General features: G+C 46.7%; 1 protein-coding gene across 6 annotated transcripts in view; it reads right to left on the bottom strand.

Moving 5' to 3' along the window:
• The window catches only part of DOCK6 (dedicator of cytokinesis 6), a 1,219,180-nt gene that overhangs the window by 616,941 nt on the left and 580,658 nt on the right, over positions 1-21,581 (bottom strand). For 3 of the 6 annotated variants that reach the window (XM_069604231.1, XM_069604230.1, XM_069604232.1), the window contains exons 22-26: positions 16,482-16,657; positions 15,597-15,701; positions 11,556-11,645; positions 9,246-9,341; positions 8,986-9,126 (exon numbers count right to left, since the gene is read on the bottom strand). In XM_069604231.1, the coding sequence (XP_069460332.1) occupies positions 8,986-9,126; positions 9,246-9,341; positions 11,556-11,645; positions 15,597-15,701; positions 16,482-16,657 (608 nt within the window). The remainder of the gene's footprint in view (positions 1-8,985; positions 9,127-9,245; positions 9,342-11,555; positions 11,646-15,596; positions 15,702-16,481; positions 16,658-21,581) is intronic. The other 3 variants (XM_069604233.1, XM_069604234.1, XM_069604236.1) reach the window with 3 other exon arrangements.

Below are 21,581 nucleotides of genomic sequence, written 5' to 3'. Positions count from 1 at the left end.
GGAAATCTAAGTGACTTCCCTGTGCCGCTGCACTGAAGGTGCTGTGCGACACAATGTAAAGATGATGCCTATGGAGTTTGTCAGACTCAATGCTTAACAAAGAAACACCGAGTTCAAATCACATTAAACAATACATGAGAGTTGGAAAAAGAGTCTCACTCTCTCCAGTCCTAACATCCAACAAAGTTGCTGGGGGTCTCTAAGGTAGAGGGGAATTAGCACATTTCTGGGAATTCTCCCTAACACTCCCTTTTGCAGCAGGGCATCCACTTCTATCTGAAGGATAAGGAGACATTCTGGAGACATTCTTCTGGTCTGGCGGGTGGTATCGAGGGGTTTGAAGAAACTTGATGCAATAACCCTTGCCCACTGTCTTTAGCACCCACTTGTCTGAAGTGATACCCTCCCATGCGTGGGTGAAGCATGTTATCCACCCTCCTACTGGAGATGCATTGGAGGGGATTATAACCAGTCTCATTTATTGGCAGGGGAGCATCGGGGGCGGCTGAATTCCTACCCCGTCCTTTGCCACGCCAAAACCCTTGTTGTTGAGGAGCTTCATATGCGTTGGACGATCCTTGGTTAGTACCATGGCAAACCTCCTGAGTTATAAGAGACCTCTGCGGGTCTAAAGAAGGACTGCCCTCTAAAGGAGCGGCCGGTATTGAAAACCCTGTGCTGCATACACAGCCTGCTGGGGATCTGGTTAAGAGACTTTGAGGTCTTATGTTCTTTCTTCCCTGTTTAAAGCGCGTTGACCACCGCCTTTTCAAACAAAGCAGACTCTTCTATAGGCTTATTGTTAAGGGAGGCCTGCGTCTCGGGATGGAATCCCGAGTTCTTCAACTAAGCGTGACGCTTTAAAAAGAGTTCCTTCCACTAACACATTGCTAGCTGTTTCGGCGGAATCTAGCATGTTTTTCAAAATATTATGAGTGACTTGTTCTTGCAGAATAGCAAGCAGCTGTGACTTGGCTGGTTCAGGAACACTCTGCAGTCCGTCCTGCACCAAACACCACTGGACATCACTGAAGCTGGTAAGCAAGGTGGTGTTATTGGCAATGCAAGTATGATAAGCGTAGAAGAACATTTTACGTAAGGAATATCGTTTTTTACAGTCCTTGTCGGGAGGAGCCTCAGCGAAAGACAAGGCAATGCCTGCAAGCTTTCTGCTTGTGGGGACCACCAATGAACCCGGAACAGATTATTCCGACTATAGAGGGGATCCGAGAGAGCAGGCCTGAAAATGTTCTCAATGCATGTGTTAACTGCCTGAGTAAGGGACAGCTTAAGTAAAGAATGGGGATAGAGTTGAGAAGGGGGAATCGACTGACAGACCGGTATCTTCTCTCTGAGGATATCCTCCACAAAGTCAGGCAAAAAATAGCAGCTGGATGTTGTGTGGGAGTGCGCTATCATCACTTCTCAGTACAAAACTCGGACCAAGTGCCTCTAGTGGTGGGTACGCCCCTCGCCCTTATGCGAACTTTGGGTTACATTCGCATAGATGGGACCACCAAGCAGGACACAGGTCATCCATTTTTTGTACCCCCTTTCGACTCCATCTTGGTAACCAGGCCTCACTGCGATAGTACAAAATGCATCTCTCCCTTTTGCCCGCTGCAGTAGCTCGGAGCACATGGCCCCCACCCTCGTCCCCACTCCAACAGGAAAACGCTGCTTGCAACAAATAATAAATGTAACACATCCCTTTTCCTCTGAGATCACGGTCATGCATGTGAACCAACATGAGCCAAGCACATAGCTCGTCCATCTCCACAAAAGTGTCCTTGCCCTCTTACCCTCACCAGTTGAAACTTTTGCTATTCTAACCCTGTGTCATTGCAAGGCATTCCTTTCAAGTGCCAGACTGCCAACCATGCTATGGAGCCCACCCAACAGACCCCCAACTAACATTAGACCCCTGCTGCAGTATATCGTGTCCAATACTAACAAGTGCCACATACCCGAGATTCTTGTGAGACTAATCCTATAGTTCAATGAGATTATTATGGTGGTCAAGGCCCATAAACATGTGACCTGTATAACCCAAATGTTATAGATGATATAAACCCTTGAGTGATTTGTACAATGACATGATACACTACTGAGGGTCTTTTTGATCAACCATAATTTAGTGCATGCATTATTCAGAATGTATTTTCTTAGCTTAGATAGTGACCATCGTGTTTCACAGCGACCTGACCTTCACCCATCCGGAGCACAGATGTCTGACGTAAATCCTCCCGCCAACCAAGCAACCAACCCGGAAGAAGAGATGATGCCCACACCTAAGACACCACTTTGGCTGACCAATCCAGGTCCAATGTAGCCCCATATGTTAAAGATGTCAATGTACTTGTCAGGTTTCCTTCTCTTATTCAAGTTTCCTTTTTATTATTATCCTTTTCAGATTAGCTTTGTATGGGTGGGAAGTTTTCCATTATAGTTGGTTAGGCCTTAACTTGTTGATTCAGAATCCTGGTTCTGACCCAAGGCAAGATGGAGCCTCACAGTGACAGCTCTGATTGGCTGGAAGACAATGCTGAACAACAATGAACATTCTAAACTGTCACTCTGTGCCTTTCATCATCAAAACCCCATCTGAGAGGACGTGTTCAGTGGCTGCTCCTGCTTTAGTATTAGGCCTGGTGGATTTTATCCTTCAGATCTCAGCAGTTGAGCGGCTACTTTCTTGGGGGTTCAGGAGAAGTCTTCAGCTGGCAGGAATTCGTTTTGAAGATAGGAAAAGCAGGAAATCTTTGTGAATTCGCTCAGGAGATAAGTGACTTTATTTCTACTGTAAATCTGTTCATCTTAATAACAGTCTCCTTGAAAATTCGTTAAAAGTAGTGTTTCTACTAAAACTATTGAACTATCGGAGTGCGCTTGTGTTTCCAGTGCGGTGTTCCTTAGCGCGAGATTTTGACTGTTGCGTGCGTATTCAAGTGAGCGCGTGCTTTCTAGCGTGTGTATTCCGAGCGCGAGTAGAGGTTGGTCTCGTGCCATTTTAAACGCGCGTGTGTTTTATTGCGCGGGTGATCCTTTGCGCGAAAAGCTATACGCTGCGTGAGAACTACAAAGCGCGTGTGAAAAATAAAGCGCGTGTGAAATACAAAGCGCGTGTGATTTTTAGCGCGAGTGTACAAAGCGCATGTGAAATACAAAGCGCGTGTGAAATACAAAGCGCGTGTGATTTTTAGCGCGAGTGTACAAAGCGCGTGTGAAGTACAAAGCGCGTGTGAAGTACAAAGCGCGTGTGATTTTTAGCGCGGGGGTACAAAGCGCGAGAATCTGTTTGTCGCGTGCCATGAGAGTGCGCGTGTGTTTTTTCCATCGCGAGTGATTTTGCGCGTGAGAATCACTTCGTTGCGTTTGAACTCAATAGCGCGGGTGTTCTTATTTCGCGTGTCTCGCAGGAGAACATTATTGCGCGTGTGGACTATTGCGCGTGTAAATTATTGCGCGTGTGGATTTTTTGCGCGTGTGGATTATTTTGATCGCACGTCTTCATCCGTTTGCGCGTGTTCTTCAACCAGGAAGATTTCTATGTGAAGTTCATCGATAATTTTAATGGAAATAACCTGCGTGTGCAGTTAGCACGCGTTTCCTCTTTCTTCAAGGATTCAAAGACTCAAGATAATTATAAATAGTTTGAAAAGTTTTGAAATGACAAGAAAGAACATTTTAAAGACAATCTAATTGAACTACCAGTGCATGTTGGAAAAAAGACAAACAAAGAACTAAGACTTCCAGTTTTGCCTAATGTAAGAAGTTGCTGGGAATTTCAAGTATCGCAAGTAAGAGAGATTTTCAGCTTCTTATCCGCTTCTCTAAGAAATTTCAAGAGAAGAACCAGGTAGGATTCTCAATTATTAGTTAAGGATTAATGACTTCCCATTCATAAGGTTAAGTAAGTGAATTAAGGAAGTGTATATGTTATTCTTTATCCTCTGCAGGTTCAGCACTGATTAGCCTTGACGCAGTCTGCCTGGTGTTGTTTTGTTGTCCCATTCCCCCTTTCCCTTTGGGGTGTAGTTTACAGAGCTGTATTGAAAACTAGTTCTGGGAAATACATCTCAGGGGGATTGTCGGGGGTTCAGCAGCTTCCGCGGATACAGGACCTCTCAGCCTGACAGTACTATATAAATGTGTTGTAACTTTGATGTGGTCAGAGCGCTCTCGGAGATCTAGATCAATTTTTCCTTGAACTCTCGCAGCCTGCTCTTGTGTGCCTTATTCCCTGTCCAGGGAGTGTCTGTTTTATTCATTTTACACGTGTAAGTCAGGGAGGGCACAAACAATGTCAATAGGAGAAGACTCTCTGGGCTGTGCGACAGGCGTCTACAAAGATGTTGTCAGGTTCTTCCTCATGCGCAGGGGGTAGTTGGCCAAGTCCCCTGGTCATCAGTGGTGTGTGGGAGCAAGGGGCCAGCAGGCCCCCTGCATCCTTTACTTCTCAGTACAAAACTCGGACCAAGTGCCTCCAGTAGTGGATTCGCCCCTTGCCCTTATGCAATGTCGACTTTGGTTAACATTCGCGTAGATGGGACCACTGAGCAGGACACAGGGCATCAATTTTTGTACCCCCTTTCGCCTCCATCTTGGTGACTAGGCCTCACTGCGATAGTACAAAACGCTTCTCTTCCCTTTCTCGCAACGGCCAGACGCGCAGGGCACATGGCCCCCACCATCTTTCCCACTCTGACTGGAAAACTCTGCGGCTCCATTCTCACGTAGCAGCCAAAGGTACTTGCAACAAATAATAAATGTAACACATCACTCTTCCTCTGAGATCACTGTCCTGCATGTGAACCAACATGAGCTAAGCACATAGCTCGTTTATCTCCACAAACGTGTCCTTGCCCCGGCACCCTCGCCAGTGGAAACTTACTGCCATTGTGACCCTGTGCCCCTGCAAGGTATTCCTTTCATGGGCCAGACCACTAACCACGCCATGATGCCCACCCAACAGATTCCCAACTAACATTAGACCCCTGCTGCAGTATATCGTTGTCTACCACTAACAAAATGTCACATACCAGAGATTCTTATGAACACAGACCCTCACTTCAACTGGTGTATTATGGTGGTCAAGACCCTTAACCTAGGGCCTTTATAATCCGATGTTATTGATAGTATAGATACACGTGTGAAGTTTATGGAGACATGATAAGTTGTTCAAAGACTTTGAATGATTATTATTTAGTGCATGCATTTTTGAGAATATATTATGTTATCTTAGCTAGTGACCACCCTGCTTCACAGCGACCTGACCTTCACCCATTTGGAACACAGATGCCTGACGTCCATCCTCCCTCCAACCAAGCAGCCAACCCGGAGGAAGAGATGCCACCCACACCATGGGCACCATATGGACTGTCCAATCCGGGACCAACGTAGTATCCTATGTTAGTTGCGTCATTTGCCCTATAAAATGTATGTCTGGGTCCTGGGAGGCAGGATCTTGGGGGTCATCTCCTTGGTCTAGGATATAAAACAATTCTGCATCCACAGAGAAAACAGGGGACTAAAGTCTGGGAGACGTGTAGGGCTCGGGTCCTCATCTAAGAAATTAGTTCTCTTATGAGGACTCCTATCAAACCTGTCTGAGAAATCAATGAACTAGGACACCTTTTCAATACATTCCTCAAGCCATGCCCTAATCCAGGACCCTGTAGTAGGAGATTCAGAGAGTGGGTAAGCAAACTCCTCTTGAACGGGACCTTTCTGCCCTGTAGGGATTGTGACAGTGGGGAAGAGGCCGGGGCATAACCCGGAGGTAAAACGGGGGTTACATGTGGGCCAGAACCATGGGAATCTAAGTGTATTTGGCAACTTATCCTTAATTAAAGGTGTGTTTTACCCAAGGACGTGTGTTTTGATCTGTCTTTCGTTGAAACAATTTCCAAAGATTTAGGGGGAGCACTGTGTATAGTCGAAGACTTTGAACCATGCGCTAAATGCGGAGGAGCAGAGGGTCAAGTACTCAGAAGGTTCAATAGGGTTCAATGGGTCTGTGGGTGCAGTCTGCTTCTTCAACGGTACCGTTGAGGGAGCCTGGAGGTTGTGTGGTTTGCCTTGGTGGTGTGAGCATGTGTGCCCCTGTCGCCAGTGGGCTGTTTCTCCGTAGCTGTGTGTTCAGCATGCCTAGCGGGGGTGGGGACAGGCATGCAGCAGTCGGCAGACTCTGAAACAATGTTTTGGGCCACCCAACTGGAGCCACGGTTGCTGGAGAGATCCTAGCAATATGACAGCGCCAGTGGGGGAATGGGATTCGGCCTGCATGGTGTAGGCCGCCCACTGCTTAGTGCGTCTTTCTTTAAATGTCTTAGGCTTAAAGAGTCAACCAGACTTGCAACGCCACTCGTGGTCAGGATGTAAGCAGTTATTACACTCCTTATGAGTGTCCCTTCAAGGAAACTTACTATTGCAGCAAGGGCAACATTTTAATTGAGTTCGCTCTATTATTAATTTGAAAAATAGCAGCCAGACAAGGGAGAAGTAGGAAAAGGCATTCTCTAAAGATTAATGTCGAGAAGAAAGGGCCCCACTCTCCCTACTGTGAAAGGCCTAAGCTTGATGGTGAAGGCCGCCGCCAGCCATTCAGAATCCAGTCGCAGAAATCCTCACACGGGAAACGGCCATTGGGTCTAATTGTCAAAGGGTGAGAAGACATGCTAATATTTAGCAATAAATAACGTTATCACAAGCTCTGCATTAATGCTACCGACCATTATGGCGTAAACAATCTGGGGACTTTGACGTGTGAAGGATCATGGGTACACTACACATCACAGTCGGGATAGTGTTACAGTCAATCTCAGGTCAGCGTCCCATTTCGATCTTTGAAAAAAAGATGCAATACTCTGCGATTACCACTAGATGTTGGACTATATGCACACCAGGTAATTCTAAGCAGATTCACAAGCATCAGAAATAAAGTCACCATATGTTCTTAACATGCATTCAATGACTTAAATGAATGAAATAAGGTAAGAGGTGCAGCAAGAAAGAACCACGTCACAAGAAAAATGCCTTAATTTCAGAAGTTCAATCCCTATGAAGAGTGGGCCTTGTGCCCAAACAACACAATGATTCTCCCCAGAATGTATCGGATGCAGGTAAAGTACTAGTGTTGGTGAAATGTTCGAGAGAAGAGCTGCAACAGTTACTGGTAAGTAAAAATGTGTTTTTATCTTCAGGTTTCAATGCCCAGTTGGGACGACCAAAAAGCAGTTCAATGGAATGATACAAAGACTTTTTCTTATCCTATGGAGGGCAAGGTGAGACAGGTGTTTACTTACCCCTTTCACTCTGATTTTTCCAGAAGACTTAATGGGTCGACTGAGGGTCACTGGAGTTTGTTTACCCCATCGGTGGGTCCGGTGAGAGGTACGCAGAAGCTGCGGGTGCAAGCATTCTTCCCGTCGGGTCCAGTAGCATAGTGCAACCCTTGACGATAGAGAAATGCAGAAGACACTGATGCAGACCTCTTCAGGACACTTCACCAGACAAGGGTAGGCGAGTTCCAGTGATGGTCTCGGCACACAGGTTACGGCAGGCGTCCTTCCAGTCACGGTTGAAGAACCTCCAGAGAAGGATCCCTTGAAGCTTGGAGGCAGAAATGTATCAGGAAGGCTACTTACACCACAAGCTGTGGCGGCCCCTGAAGTTAAATGCTGAATGGTGACAGTTATTCCGAGCAAGCCCACTGGAGAGCTGGTCTGTGCACGGAGTGGTCCAGCAACACTTCCAAAGGCTCAGGATGGCTGGAGCTAGGAGTAGACATTGAGACTGGTTGGTCCCACCAGTCCAGGGGTTGAAGAATCATTCAGGGTCCCACAGATCAGGCAGTCCAACAGAGCTTCACCGAGCCAGACACAGGCGGGGATGCTGGGCCTCTTCTCCGAATCGTCCGTCGGCTTCTGTTCTTACCAGGATTCTGGTCTCCAACGTTGGTATAAAGAAAGGACTGCAGGAGTCCTCTGATTATCCAAAATCCAGCCTAGAAAGAAGTCCAAGCCCAAGCCCACCAATTGTAAGGATCTGCACCATTCGAACAGTCAGCACTGGTCCAATCAGGGACACTGTGGTTTTCACTTATGCCCCATGCCCAGACTTTCAGGCACCATGGATGCAAAGTAGGACCAGACAGCCCCATCCACTTCCAGAGCCACACACAAAGGCATACCTAGCTCGCTTTCCCAGGCAAGTGCATGACCTAATATGTCATTTCCTGACCTGGCAAGGCAGGAAGAAGGCCAAAAGACAAAATGGCCAAAGAAGAAGTGAAAATATTTTGCTGCGGCCAATTTTGAGGGCGCTAGCGCCGTTTAGTATCCATAGGTGGTTAGACGCGAATGGGCACACTACAAATAACAAACATTTAAAAAATATAATTGCTGCCACCAGCTTGTCTATAGGCACATATGAAAGTAACCAAAAAACCCAAGTGTAAAAGGATATGTTTCTCTTTCAATAGACGCAACATATTTCAGGGATGTATTTAGAATAAGTTGCCCCATTTAATTTTTGTTAGAAGCTCTAGACCCCATAGGGCTCCTTCCAGCCCAGGTTTTTGGATGTCATTATAACAGTATTGAACTCTGTTTTTGTCTCATGTGTTTGGTTGACCCACTCCTCGCCCGTACTGGAAAGTGCCACGCTGTTTCCTAGTCACTCATTGCCCTCCTAAGACTTACCAATAACTGATCAGCCACATCTACAGCCAGGTGAGCCAGTGAATTCTTGCAGGACACCCTGTTGTCTACCTGTGGATCAATTACTCGTACTGTCACCTTTTGAAGAACAGTGAAGCGATTGCAGGGACGTGATCCCAAAAGTAATTGAGAAAGGGTGGAGAGAGTGTACAGAAAAGGAATACACACTATAGAAGGTGAATAACTGAGTGATTAAGGAATAAGGAAGCAAAAGAGGGACAGAATGAAAGTGAAAGTCAGAGAGCACAGATGGCCTCATCACCTTCTGGTGACGCCCTGCAATGTCAGCACTGATTGTGCACACCAGGGCCGAGATGTCGTCCACAAATCTATCTGGGAAGCGGCCAGTGCGCGGCGTATCCAGCTTGTCAGAGAGATAGAGGTGATGCGCCATACTTTTTACCTGTGGGTGGGAAGGCAAGGACCAAATCAGCGTGAGGCACTTCCACAAGAAGTTGCACAATTTCCATTGTGGGGTGGGAGTAGGGAGAGGGGATCGGAATGGGCATAGAAGACACCTACCATCAGCTGGAAGAAGAACCATGCCTGGTGCAAGGCCGTCTCACGCACATTGCTGCTGCTCACCACCCACTGCAGCGCCAGGTCCTCATGAAGGAGCTGCACACATGGAGGGAGAGAGACGCGGTTAGTAAAGGGTTATACTTCACCCATCCTGCCATAAGGAACCACCTATACCTTAATGAGCAGAGAGTGTCCCTTGTTCATGCGATCAAAACTCTCTTAAAGTTGCGCCATCTGCAGCCCACTGTCCCATATCCCTCCCACTCCTAAGAATCAAACTATAAAAGAAACTCCAAATCTAATACACACCACCCCAACCCAACCCGGAATTCAGCTCATCAGGCATTTAAATGAAGAGCAGCCCCATGCAGAATATGAATGCCTCCCAAGGGCCAGAGCCCTCCACCCATCCCAACACTCAAGCATTTCCTTATGGATGAACCCCCTCCCTAAAGCCAGACCACCCCTCTCCAATAGCATGAGCATTTAATTAAAGAGGAGCCAAAAGCAAAAAAATGTATGCTTTTCTAAGGCCAGAGCCCCTCACACCCATGCACAGAAGTCATGCCCCCCACATTAACTTAAAGACAACCGCATGCACAGAAAAACCGATCCTGCTGAAGCCTAAAAACATGTAACCCAGCCTCAGGTTTCGCATATAGAAAAGCATATGCTCCAAAACCTCAAACCACCCCCACCAAGCATGCACATTATAGCGGGTTGCATGCTCATAATGCGCACTTGCACACCTCCAATCAAAAAGCCAACTCCACCAGGAATCTCTTTAAGGAAGGATTGCATGAATGGATTGTACACAGCCCCCAAACCAAGACACCCTCAGTCTGAGCCATCACATAGTAGAGGGCTCTGATGCCGCGATGGGCATTGAGTATCCACCCGTACTTCAAATGTGAACAATGCAAAGACTGAAATGAGTCAAGATTTCACATTCAGCTGAGCCTTTGTGCACATTTTCCCCCACATTGACCTGGCGCCCAACATCATCACATACAATACGAAGGCTGTGTACATAGGAATGTTGTGTGCATAGATACAAGAGGTTATGGATGTTGATGAGGGGGGGGGGGGGTCGATGAGATGACGGGGGACATGAATGCGGATGCCAGCACCTGGCAGTGTGCCACACCACTATCTTTGCCACTAGGGTGGCGGTGTCCCCAGGCAGAAGACCTTTCACACAGAGGCACAGGGGCAAGGAGCAGACGCCCACATTTCTGACTGCGAAGCCAACCTTGGGGTGGGGTGGAGTGGGACGCTCAGAGTGCTAAAGAAGATTAATCCAATGCAGGTTTTGTCTCAAACATTAATACTAGTCCTCTTATCTTGAAACAATGCAGGTAGATTGCTGGGAAAACGGACATTGGGATCTCTGTGGAGAGATTGCTGGTTCATTGTTCTGAACCCAAGGACCATGTGTGCCTATGGATGGAAACATGGAGACGATTGTCCATCTGTTCCCTACGGCTAGTCATGATTAGGAGAAAGTCGTGGGCCTCTCAAACTATCCACCACTTTCTGGCTTTGAACAACATGCCAATGTTTGTGGAAAGCACTGGTGTCCATCTGCAGAGGTATTCCTAATGTTTTACGAACACAGACGTATAAAGCAGGAGTTCCACTCCTCCTCAGAGCTCTAAAACATTGTTGCTGAATCAGATTGTTTTTACATAGCAGACAATTTCCTTACATATCACAAACTCTGCAGGGGACAAAATGTCGTAATTTTGCATACGTTTATGTGTTCACAGCAGTGACTGCATTAACAAATACTGATGTGTCATGAGTGTGCCTAAGCGTACGGAGAGGCCATTTTATGCATGAACAATGTGCCCATGCCTGCTAAGAGCACAGTCATCTTCTGAAAATGTGTACAGGACTGCAGAGAACCTGAATGGATTGGAACCACAGAGACCCCACAGAAGCATAAAGACCCCAAGTGTATTGGGAGCACTGATATGTTTGAATGTGCAGAGAACATGTGCATTGATTATGCAGAGACCATGTGCGCTTCAATACAAAGACATCTATTGGGATCTCCAAGATGCTATGCCACTGCAATCCACCGCTACCTCACACTTACATGCAGCACCGAAACATACAATGAACGAAGGTGCATGTACAGGAACACTGATCCCTACGGTGTACAAGAGCACCAAGACTGTGTATACAGGTACAATTCTATAGTGTCTGTGTGCACTCTAAGGAGAACTTGTCTATAAAAGTACACTAGCACTGAGAGGAGACTCTTGCATGCATGCAAGAGAGCAGACCAGAAAATGTGCCCGCTACCTTCTTGAATGTTGCCCTCATCTGGCTGGATGCCATAAACGCTGAGCTCTCGATACAGGCCGAGATACGGTTCGGGCTTCGCTCTGTGGCCTGTGAAAAGTGACATGGGAGGTGGAAGAAGAGGAAGGAAGATGGTGGAGAAAGAAGAGATTAATAAAGATGAGTGATGGATAGAAAGAGACAATGTGGTGAAAACCAGACCTATCCTCGGAGGGTGCCGCCAGGCGTCGTCGTTGAATCACTGCAACAAAACCTTGGTCAAGAGGAATTAAGTCATTTCTCAGGACTGCCACATCCCAATCAAACACTCCATACACACACACAATCAATATCTCACCAGGTAACATCCAGGAGGCAAGATCCATGGAGGATGGATAATGCCCCAAAACTGAAACCTCAATATAAACGTGAAAATGTGCCCAGGCTGTTAATGTTGACCGATTTCAGTGTAGTTTCTATAAAGGACAAATAAAGATTGGCTTGAAGCTCTCTGGGCTACCACCCATGAAGATGACGGCATACTGCTCTGAATCTCTGTAGAAGGTTCTATTCCCACGTTTAATGCCAATGTGCCGCACTAAATCCAATACAATACTTTGACAGAGATTAGAAAATCACCTTTCCCTCTCGTCAGTGTTAGATACTGAGCTAATTCCACAGGGACCCTATTGTATTAGGGACAACATCTCAAAGTGCACCTGCTGACACACCACAAGCCAGTGATGGTCTTGGGGCAGAATTCCATTTCTGGGGGTACTGGAGTCTGATTTCATGGGGTCACTAATCTTTTTGCTTTTTCCCCCTCTTTATTTTTAGGGTTTCTGATGTATTTTGGCGGCCAAAGGGACTTCTACTTAAGTTCCCCTGCCCTTACATCCCTTTAGAGTATGTGATCCTGGGTTACTGATTAGGATTATTAGGCACACACTTTCTGTCCTAGGGTGATTATATCTCCCTACATTAGTTTTGGGGGTAGGCAGGTGGGTCCGACTCTTGTGACGGATGAGCGTTCTTCTTTTGGGACCTCTGGGTCATCGTTTGCTAAAGGTTGAAGTCCCTAGGTGACCAGGTCCTTCATTTCGCCCTGCAAAAGAAGATTCCTACTTACCGGGTTGTTTTGCCATCTGAGAACCGACTTCCTGGAAGCAAGCACAAGGAGTACTTGCCTCTAGGCCCTGGTTGGGGAGGTTATTCAAGATACTCACTCTCTGGGATCCCCGTCGTCTGTAGTTGCTGGGTTCCGCAGGTCCCTTCTACTGCACTTGACCATTGGTTAACATTGAGGGGCTTGACTCCTGCTCTTTATCTCTGCTCCTGTGGCTGCAGGGTCTCAAACCCTCCACTAGATCTCCTCTTCTGGGGCTCCACTGGTATCCCTTGGGGTCAAATGCATTCTTCTTTGTACCTGTTCGAAGGAACTGGGACTCACATGGCTTTTCATCATATCCACAGGCCAGCCTACAGACTTTCTCCTGTTTCCTATGGAGTACTTTCCACAACGTTCGAACGCCTATGGGTGACACTGGAAGGTATTTACTTGGTCTAAGGCATTTTTCTAGGGTCCCCCTAGGTTCCCTAGAGTTCCTCACTGCGTCCTAGATTTTTAAATACTCTACCTGATTTACTCAGCATTTTTAAATCTGTGAATTAAACTCTGCTTGATGCATATACAATATTTCACTGTGGTGCTACGGTTTCTCTCCTTGCTGTGCAATACGCCCTTCTTAAGCTTAGGGAATATGTAATCAAAATATATCTTGGAATTTGGTAGCCCTCTTGGCTGTTTTAGACACTCTGTTCCCTTGTTATCTACATCGAGTGCTATAGTTGCATTGTGTGCATATGTATTATGTATCCTACTTTTAATTGGAGTGTAGCAGGATATCTGTGCTAAGTTATGTGTGTTAACCTTGGATCCTGACTGGTAACTATCACTATGTGTAATACCATCTAGTGGACTTTTCTTAACTTCTGGAAAGCCTATATGGATAGTGCCTACTACCGGGTGAACACATTACTTACCTCTCAGTAATATTCTTCCTGATGGATGTTCCTCGCATGGATTCTGCATCTGTGATATCCATCTCCAGCACAGCTGCTCTTCGGAACCTTTCTGCCACCGGGGACAGAGCACAGCTATGCATCTGCTTTGCCCAAGGGCCCTCTGCACCAGATAGGACGTCAGGGTCAGTATATATATTGATGCGCCACACGCCCCCTATGACCTTAGTGTTAGAACAAGTGCTGCTTCTTCTTGTCTCATGAATTGGAGACTGTTCTTTGGTGTAAGGCTGCGCGACCTGGAACATGTCCTTTTCTCTTTCTCCTTCAGGAGAAAAGTAAATAGTTTTGCTGGCCTCTCACGAAGAGCATTCGATGCATCAACGGGTACGACCAGCATACATGTGCGTCATGCACTTCCCTTCTCCAAGACAGATCTTGTGAGGCTTGGAGACCGACATCAGATAACCGGAGTCGATTCCAGGGTTTAAAACGCAAGGACTTCAGCAGATTCGGCATGGCGTGAAACAAGAAGAAAAATAACTGAAATGAAGCAGTGTTCTCGAACCGAGCAGCGGACCTATGGTTGCGGGGCGCTGTGCCTCAATATATACTGGCACCAACATCTTATCCGGCACACAGTGCATCAGGGGGGGCTGTGTAAATTAGGCCTCAACTGGCTATTTATTGTATTTTTATCTACACTATGCTCTGCTATGAGTTATGTTTAACCAGAGTACTTATTTTCCCTATCAAACATTTTGTGTGTGACCACATGAATAACATGTGCAAGTGTGGTGACCACTGGGAATAATTGCTAGACTTCCTCTCTCTTGTAGTTTAGCCTGATTGCTCTGCTGCCGCTACCATTGGAGTTTGGTTGTTCCTTGTGGGTGAAGCACTGTTCAAGCATTAGGTCACATGGTTACACTACATGGCTACACAGCCCTCAGCAGAGGGCTGCCATACATCTTCCTAAAGAATGTTCCAACAGCTTTTCCCTACTTTAGTAATTACAGTGTGATATCTGTTTTTAATCCTAACAAAGTGAGCAACCCATAGTGGGTAGCCAAACAGTGTATTTATATGCATAGAGTTATTTTTTACTTGGCTTTAAATGCATAAAGTGGGCCTTTGTGCAATAGTATAATTACGTTTTCTTTTGTACTGTGCCTTTTATTTATTATTGTTGTAAGTGTTACCCTTAGTACTCAACAGTACCCACTCCCTCCTTGGTTCAGCCAGACTGTTCAGTATTGATACCATGAAGAGAGTTGTTAATTTAAACTTTGGTTGAGGCAACCAGGTTGGCTTCTCCAAGTCTTACCCTAGGTAGAGATGAAAACCCTCCTAACAATTAGTTTGGCGACCACACAGCTCCTCTCGCCTCTTATTGTGAGGCACTCCTGTTCTGCTCAGTGTTTCTTCATGGTGTTACCTCATGGCCAGTAGCAGCTCGTGACACTAACCTTCAGCACTCTCACTCACTGACTGACCCGTATTATGTCGCAGCACTTGTAATCTCACCTTGTACCAGTTGGAGAATCTCTCACCCTTGGCCCATATCACTTTGAGGCCATCTCACCTCCCATACTGTACAAGGCCAGGAAACATTCATGTTGCAGACCTGTACCTGTACAAGACTAGGACACATTCACATTGCAGAAGTGTATTAGATCTGGGCTCTCTCGCCCCCCTGCCTCTACAGATTGTGTAACACTGACTTCTCAGCTTATACTAGTTGGGGGCTCTCACATCCCAATCCAAACTAGTTTGGAAACTGTCACATGCCATCATGCACCAGGTCAGAGCAATCACAGAGGTGCCTCAATCATAGCTCGAAGCAGATCTTGGAAGACATGGAAGCAGGATTCCACTAGGCGAGGAACAGAAAGAAGGAAGGAAGGAAGAGGATGGGATGGCGATGGAGTGATGGTTGATGGGTTGTTGATAAAGGGAAGAGTCGGGAGATGAGGCGGTTGGTTCCACATGTTGGTGGTTGTGGGGTTGGGGGCCCCAGGCAGGAAGTGAAGTTGGCACCTGTTTGAGGTCAGCACTGGAGTTGGGGTGGTTTCGGCGCAGCACGGCCTTGGGGCCTCCAGGGGCGTATGCAGAGTTAACCCACGAATGAGAGCGGTCCATTCCCTGCAGCAAGTCGTAGGGCAGCGTCCAAGGAGAGAGAGCAGCAAGACAGGTCACAAAAGAGAGAGACAGTATAATCCAAGTCACCCGCATGAGGACAGGACGCAGTACATCAGTGGCAACAACCCACCACCTAACCCCCCTCATGGTTCAGCAACAGGGTCCAGCGAGCAATTCATCAATCCAACTACTCAAGAGTCCCTTAATTAAACTAGCGCCCTGGACTAGGGTCAACCCAGCCAATGCTTACCTCCCGCTCCACTCTTTATCCCACTGTCAGGAAACCACCCCAAAACCTCCAGAGTTAGGAACAAATTAGCTCTCTCCAAAGACTAAATCAGCATTACCTCCCAGAAATACATTGTAGGACACCTTTTTGGATGGTGTGATATGGACATGCACCTCATCACCAGCATTGGCCCCCCAAACATAGGTCTGCTAAGCTACCAGCGCTATTCCAGTCTTAACAAGTTGCTTCAATCCTGCCTCAGCAGTTTAACTCTGGTACAGGGATGCAGCTATAGCTTTGTGAATGCATCTCAATTGTTACTAGCTTGCATCCAGTATCAGAGACATTGTGCAGTTCAGCCAAAGCACCCGAGATTCCACCTATAGCACCTCTGCCACTCCAGTACTGGGCTCTTCAGAAAGTTCTGCCCTACAGCAACCCCTCCTATTGAAATTCATTGCTGGGACCCACAGACTGAAAACGACTGCCCAATTGTTCCTCCCCCACCTGAAACAATCAGAGGGCGACTCTGGGTGCCAGTGGTTCCGCCCTACCTTGCTGCCGATGATCCTCTGAACCTCTTCGTCAGGAGAGTTTGGTGTGGTTGCCAAGTCCGGGTTGCTGTTGCTGATGCTCTTGGACCGAGACAGGTTCAAGCTGTTGGGACGAGCCGTCGCCCGCGACAGAGTGGCATACTGAATCTGACCCCCGTGCGGAGAAGAGCCAGTTCCTAATATACAAAACAAAAGCAGAAAGGAGAGGTCATCAGTGGAAGGTAACAGACAAAGACAAAAGGGTAGCGGTAAAAAAAGGAGACTAGCATAGAGTGAGAGACAAAGCAAGAAGAAATGAGTGGTGAGAATAAAAGAGGACATAAAAAAACAGAGGTATTGAAAAGAGAAGCAAGACAACACAAATTAGGGAACAATATAAAACATGAAAAAAGATTCAATTGGACAAGGCAGACATGAATACATAAAGGTTTAAAGGACAAACAAATTAAAATGAAAAACAGGAGAAGAATCAACAATGAGACAGATAATGGGTATAGAGATAAAGCAAGGCAAAGATACTACACTTGTGGCAGAGAAAGACTGAAAACAGACAAAGGAAGAGTGACTGGAGTAAAACGAAAAGAACGGGGAGAGGAAGAGAAAAAGTCAAAGGCCGAGCAACGAGTCAGAGAATAAATAAGACCGAACAAGAGATAAAACAAGAAACATAAGAGAAGAGAATGAAAAAGGACAAAGAAAAATTTCTTCTTCTAGGAAAAACGTTTTGGTGGATGTAATCTTCCTTTTTCAGTCGTCTGAACTAACTTGTCACACAGACCGAAGCCAGTCAATCTGTAAACAGTCACCAGGGGGCAGCGAGTGGCACTGCAGGGTACATGGCGTGATGAATCTACCAACCCTATGTTTCGTGCGTGAGGTTCCTTCCTAAGCCTAGAAAAGCAGACGATCTGTGAGATTTGATTGGCTCACCAAGACGTAGCTCTGCTCGAGCAGTCAAGGCTGAGAAGGTGAGTGAGGGGCACATCGTGTAAGAATAGAGGGCAACAGCATCATGTTGAATAAAGGCATGACAACACTGAGGTATTAGGAAGAGAGACTTTAAGAGAGGTAAGCAAGGAGTCATGTTGGACAGAAAGTCTCTAGAAACACTCTTAGTCTTGACCTTCTTTGTTCCAGTAAACCCCAGGTCACATATCAACTAGGAACCTGAGGGTATTAAAGTTTGACAGTTATGACCAAGAGGGCACCTTAGGACTTGCTTTGATTCTACCAAGATTCAGTCTCTCATAAGGAATATTTGGAGAGACTAACATGCTTCTAATTGGCTGAGTGAGATAAGTATCCAGAGGCTGTGCCACTACTCGACCCAATTGTAAGACTAGACCCAATGTTACAAATAGGATGTTTCTTCAGGAAGCAAGACGCCAATTAGTGGGAACTTGCAGTCACTTACCTTAATTTCCTACCATTTCCAGTCAACTCTTGGGTCCTGTGATGATTCACAGGATCTCGTCATTTCTCCCCAGAGGTGAGTCCTTTTCTGTGAGGCTAGGGTGCTGAGCCCGCTATGCAACATTCCCCTTAGGGGAGGCGGTAAGCAGGACCTCAGAGGCAGAGACTCCCCTTTTGGGGACAAGGACTCCTGTTCCGTTAAGGAACTCCCTAAACCCCTCTATGAAGAACCACTCAGACCATCAGAACTTCCTGAAAACCATCTTAAATAAATCACTGTTTGTCTAGTTTAAGTCCTGAAATCTTTTGTTCTTTCAATGTAGAACTTTAGTGTCCTCGCCACATCAAGTGAACGCAGCCTCCATTCCACTGCGTTTGCGTGGTTGCCAAAGAAAGTGGCCAAAACAATTCTTTCCTTTAAAATGGATTCAGATATGACCTTTGGAATGAATTTAGGGTGAGGTTGAAGAATGTCCCTGTGAAAATGTGGGAACGGTGGCTCGGGGGACAGTGCTTGTAGTTCCCCCAATGCGCGTGGCTGAGGTTATAGCCATCAATAAGGCTGTTTTCCACGATAAGAACCTTGTGTCACACCTGTGAATTGGTTCATAGGGAGCTCTCATTAGCGTGGCAAAGACTGTGTTAAGACTCCAGGCAGGAAGGAGAAATTTTCCTTTGTCTGGGAAAGAACGCATAAGCTCTTTAATGAAAGCTTTGACCGCCGGCTGTGCCACTAGAGAGAGTTGATGAGGCCTGGTGGTATAAGCGAAGTGGGCCGAGACATTGACCTAGATGGAAGAAACTGCAAACCGTTTATTGATAGATGTAGAAGGTAAGTTAAAATGTGTTCTGCAGATGCCAGGATCTGTGCCAGCTTCCAAACACGAGGATTTGAACCATTTCCATTTTTTTTGTATATGGCCGCCTGGTGGACGGAATCCTGACAGCTGGCATTATGCCCCAGCATTCGGGATCTAGAATGAGGCAGTGGAATGTTCGCTGCGGAGGAGCCAGCCCCTGAGGGACAAGCTGGCTGGGCTGTGGTGAAGCAGCTAACCCCTGCGCTGTGACAACAGGTGCGGGTGCGGCTGGAGGTGAAAGGGCTTCTCCAGTGCTAGTTGAAGTGCAGGGTACCAAATCTGGCGTGCCCACACCAGTGCTATTAGTATCATTGTGCATGGTTGTTTGTTCATCCTGCACAGCACCTGCAGGATCAAAGGTGTCAGAGGGAACCCGTAAAGGAATGTTCCTTTCCATTGTATGGAGACCGCGTCCCCCAAGGAGTATCTCTCTGGGTACCTGGAAGCAAACTGATTGCACTTCTTATTTACGTGGGTTGCAATACTTTGTTCAGGTCGCGTTAGTTTATCTCCCATTCGTGGGATTGAAGGAATTGATGGATGAGTTTGTCTGCCAACACATTATCCTTGCCGGGCAGATGTTCTGCCCTCATGTGTATCTCGTGGTGTATTGCCCAGTTCCAGACTTGTTGAGCCTCCATCGAGAGGATGTTGGACCTGGTGCTGCCCTCTTTGTGTAGTGCATTGAAGTGGTGTTGTCTGTATGCACGGTCGCCATTTGTCCGGAAAGTACTGGTCGGAAAGACTTTAGTGCCCACTGAATGGCCCTGCGTTCCAGCACATTTATGTGCAGATGGGATTCTGCCGAGGACCATATCCCGCTGGTGTGTAAATTGCCCAGATGAGCCCCCAACCCGAGAGCAAAGCGTCCTTCTGAAGAGTAGAGTGGACGTGGTTAGTTGGAAGGGTAACCCCAGTAGAAGGTTGGATTGTTTGGCCCACCATTCGAGGGCCTTGTGGAAACTTAGACTGAGATGCACAATGTCCTCCCACGATCCGCTGCGTTGAACCCATTGGCTGTCCAGCTCCTCCTGAAGCGGTCTCATCTTCAGTCTGCAATTTGGTACGTGGAAAATACAAGAGGACATCATGCCCAGGAGGGACTTGTATTGTATGACAGTGGCGCTTGTTCTCTCTCTGAACCATGCAATGAGGTTTTGAATTGTGGCCACTCTGTCCAGAGAGGCACGAACCCTGGGAACTCGAGTGTCCAGATCTGTTCCTAGAAAGACTGCTGTCTGTGCTGGCAGAAGTGATGATTTTCCTCGTTGGTTGAGAATCCAAGGTCTTGGAGTAGGGTTGTTCTTCCCACTGCCTCTGATACGGTTTCCAAGGAGCTTCCTTTCACTAGCTAGTCGTCTAGGTATGGAAAACCTGTACCCCAGAGCGCCTGAGGTGAGCGGCCACTGGGGCCAGGTATTTCATAAACACTCTTGGTGCAGACTTTAGCCCGAAAGGAAGTACTTTGAACTGGAAATGTTGGTCTCCGACAGTAAACGGTACATGGAAGTACGTGTCCTCCAAGTCTACGGTAGCAAGGAAATTGCCCATCTCGAGGCATGGAAGGACAAGTTGAAGGGAGGTGATCTTGAATTTTAGACAAACTCGTTGAGGGTCCGTAGATCTAGTATTGGGCGTCACTGGCCGTTTTTCTTTTTTACTAGAAAAAAGTGGGTTTAGAATCCCTTCCCCCACTGTACAGGTGGAACCCGCTCTATGCAGCTTTTAGAAAAAGTTTGGCAGCTTCTACTCTTAGGTGTTGCAGCCGGAGGATGTTTTTTTTTTCTTGGCGGTGGGTGAGGTGGGGGTCGTTGAAGAAATTACCCTTTGGGTGCACTACAACAACCCTGACCTCCTAGCAATAGGAACCCAACCTTCGGTATAAGTCTGTGCTACACAGGTTGGTAGCGTGGTATGCAAGCTTTAGGGGAGTTACACAGAGATTCACAGTGACAAGTATTCAAATAAACTCTTATACACAAGGTTTCTTGATTAAACACTTATTAATTTAACAGTCAGAGTAAGTCTTCTTCAGAAGGGACAATATAATAGCAACACACAAATACACTCCAAAATCCACACTCTTAATATTTCTAAATCAATAAGTACCCTTTTGGGTTGGCACACAGACACTTCCCACACCCGCAGGTGACTTTAGTAAGTAGGACACTGCGGACAGTAATATACCACTGTTTGTATTTAGAATTAGACGTGTATGTCAAAGGAAAAAGGTTATTAGAACAAAATAAGAGATCACACAAATATTCTAAAGCAGGTAAGTACTTTTGGTACCCCAAATGCAAAGTTAGTTATCCCCTTCGTGGAAGGACGACCAAACACAATGTCAGAGGGAAGAAGAGTCATTCAGGGAGCCAGGCTAGGCCAAAGTCAATTGGGCAAAAGTCTAGGTGAGCTGAAACAATTCTTGCAGGTATGCAAAAGTCTTGCACAATGTATTAGAAGTCTTTGTAGAAAAGAAGAAATCAAAGCAGGGCCACAAGTTGATTAGGCTTGTGAAGTAAAGAAGCTGTTAGCAACTCTACAGGCCAACCCGGACAAGTCTCAGCAGAGACCACGTAAGGTTACAACAAGAGTCAAGTTCTCTTAGACTGTACCGTACCTTCGGTTAGAAGACAGGCTTTAGCTGGCTTCTGTTCCTGTGCAGCTCTGCAGATCCCATATTCCTGGGCCTCAGTCGTGGGGAGGTCTTCTACACTGCAACGGCACGGTCGGCAACAGACAAGGACCAACTTCTATTCAGTGTCACTTTGCGGTTTCAGCTCCTCGCGTCTAAGCAAATAGCAACACTGAAGACTCTTGTCTGTCG

This window comes from Ambystoma mexicanum, chromosome 3q (genome assembly GCF_040938575.1).
Source record: "Ambystoma mexicanum isolate Mex_15411 chromosome 3q, UKY_AmexF1_1, whole genome shotgun sequence".
NCBI lineage: Eukaryota > Metazoa > Chordata > Amphibia > Caudata > Ambystomatidae > Ambystoma > Ambystoma mexicanum.
Note: the sequence above shows the minus strand (reverse complement) of the source record. Positions and strands in the feature narration are given on the sequence as shown.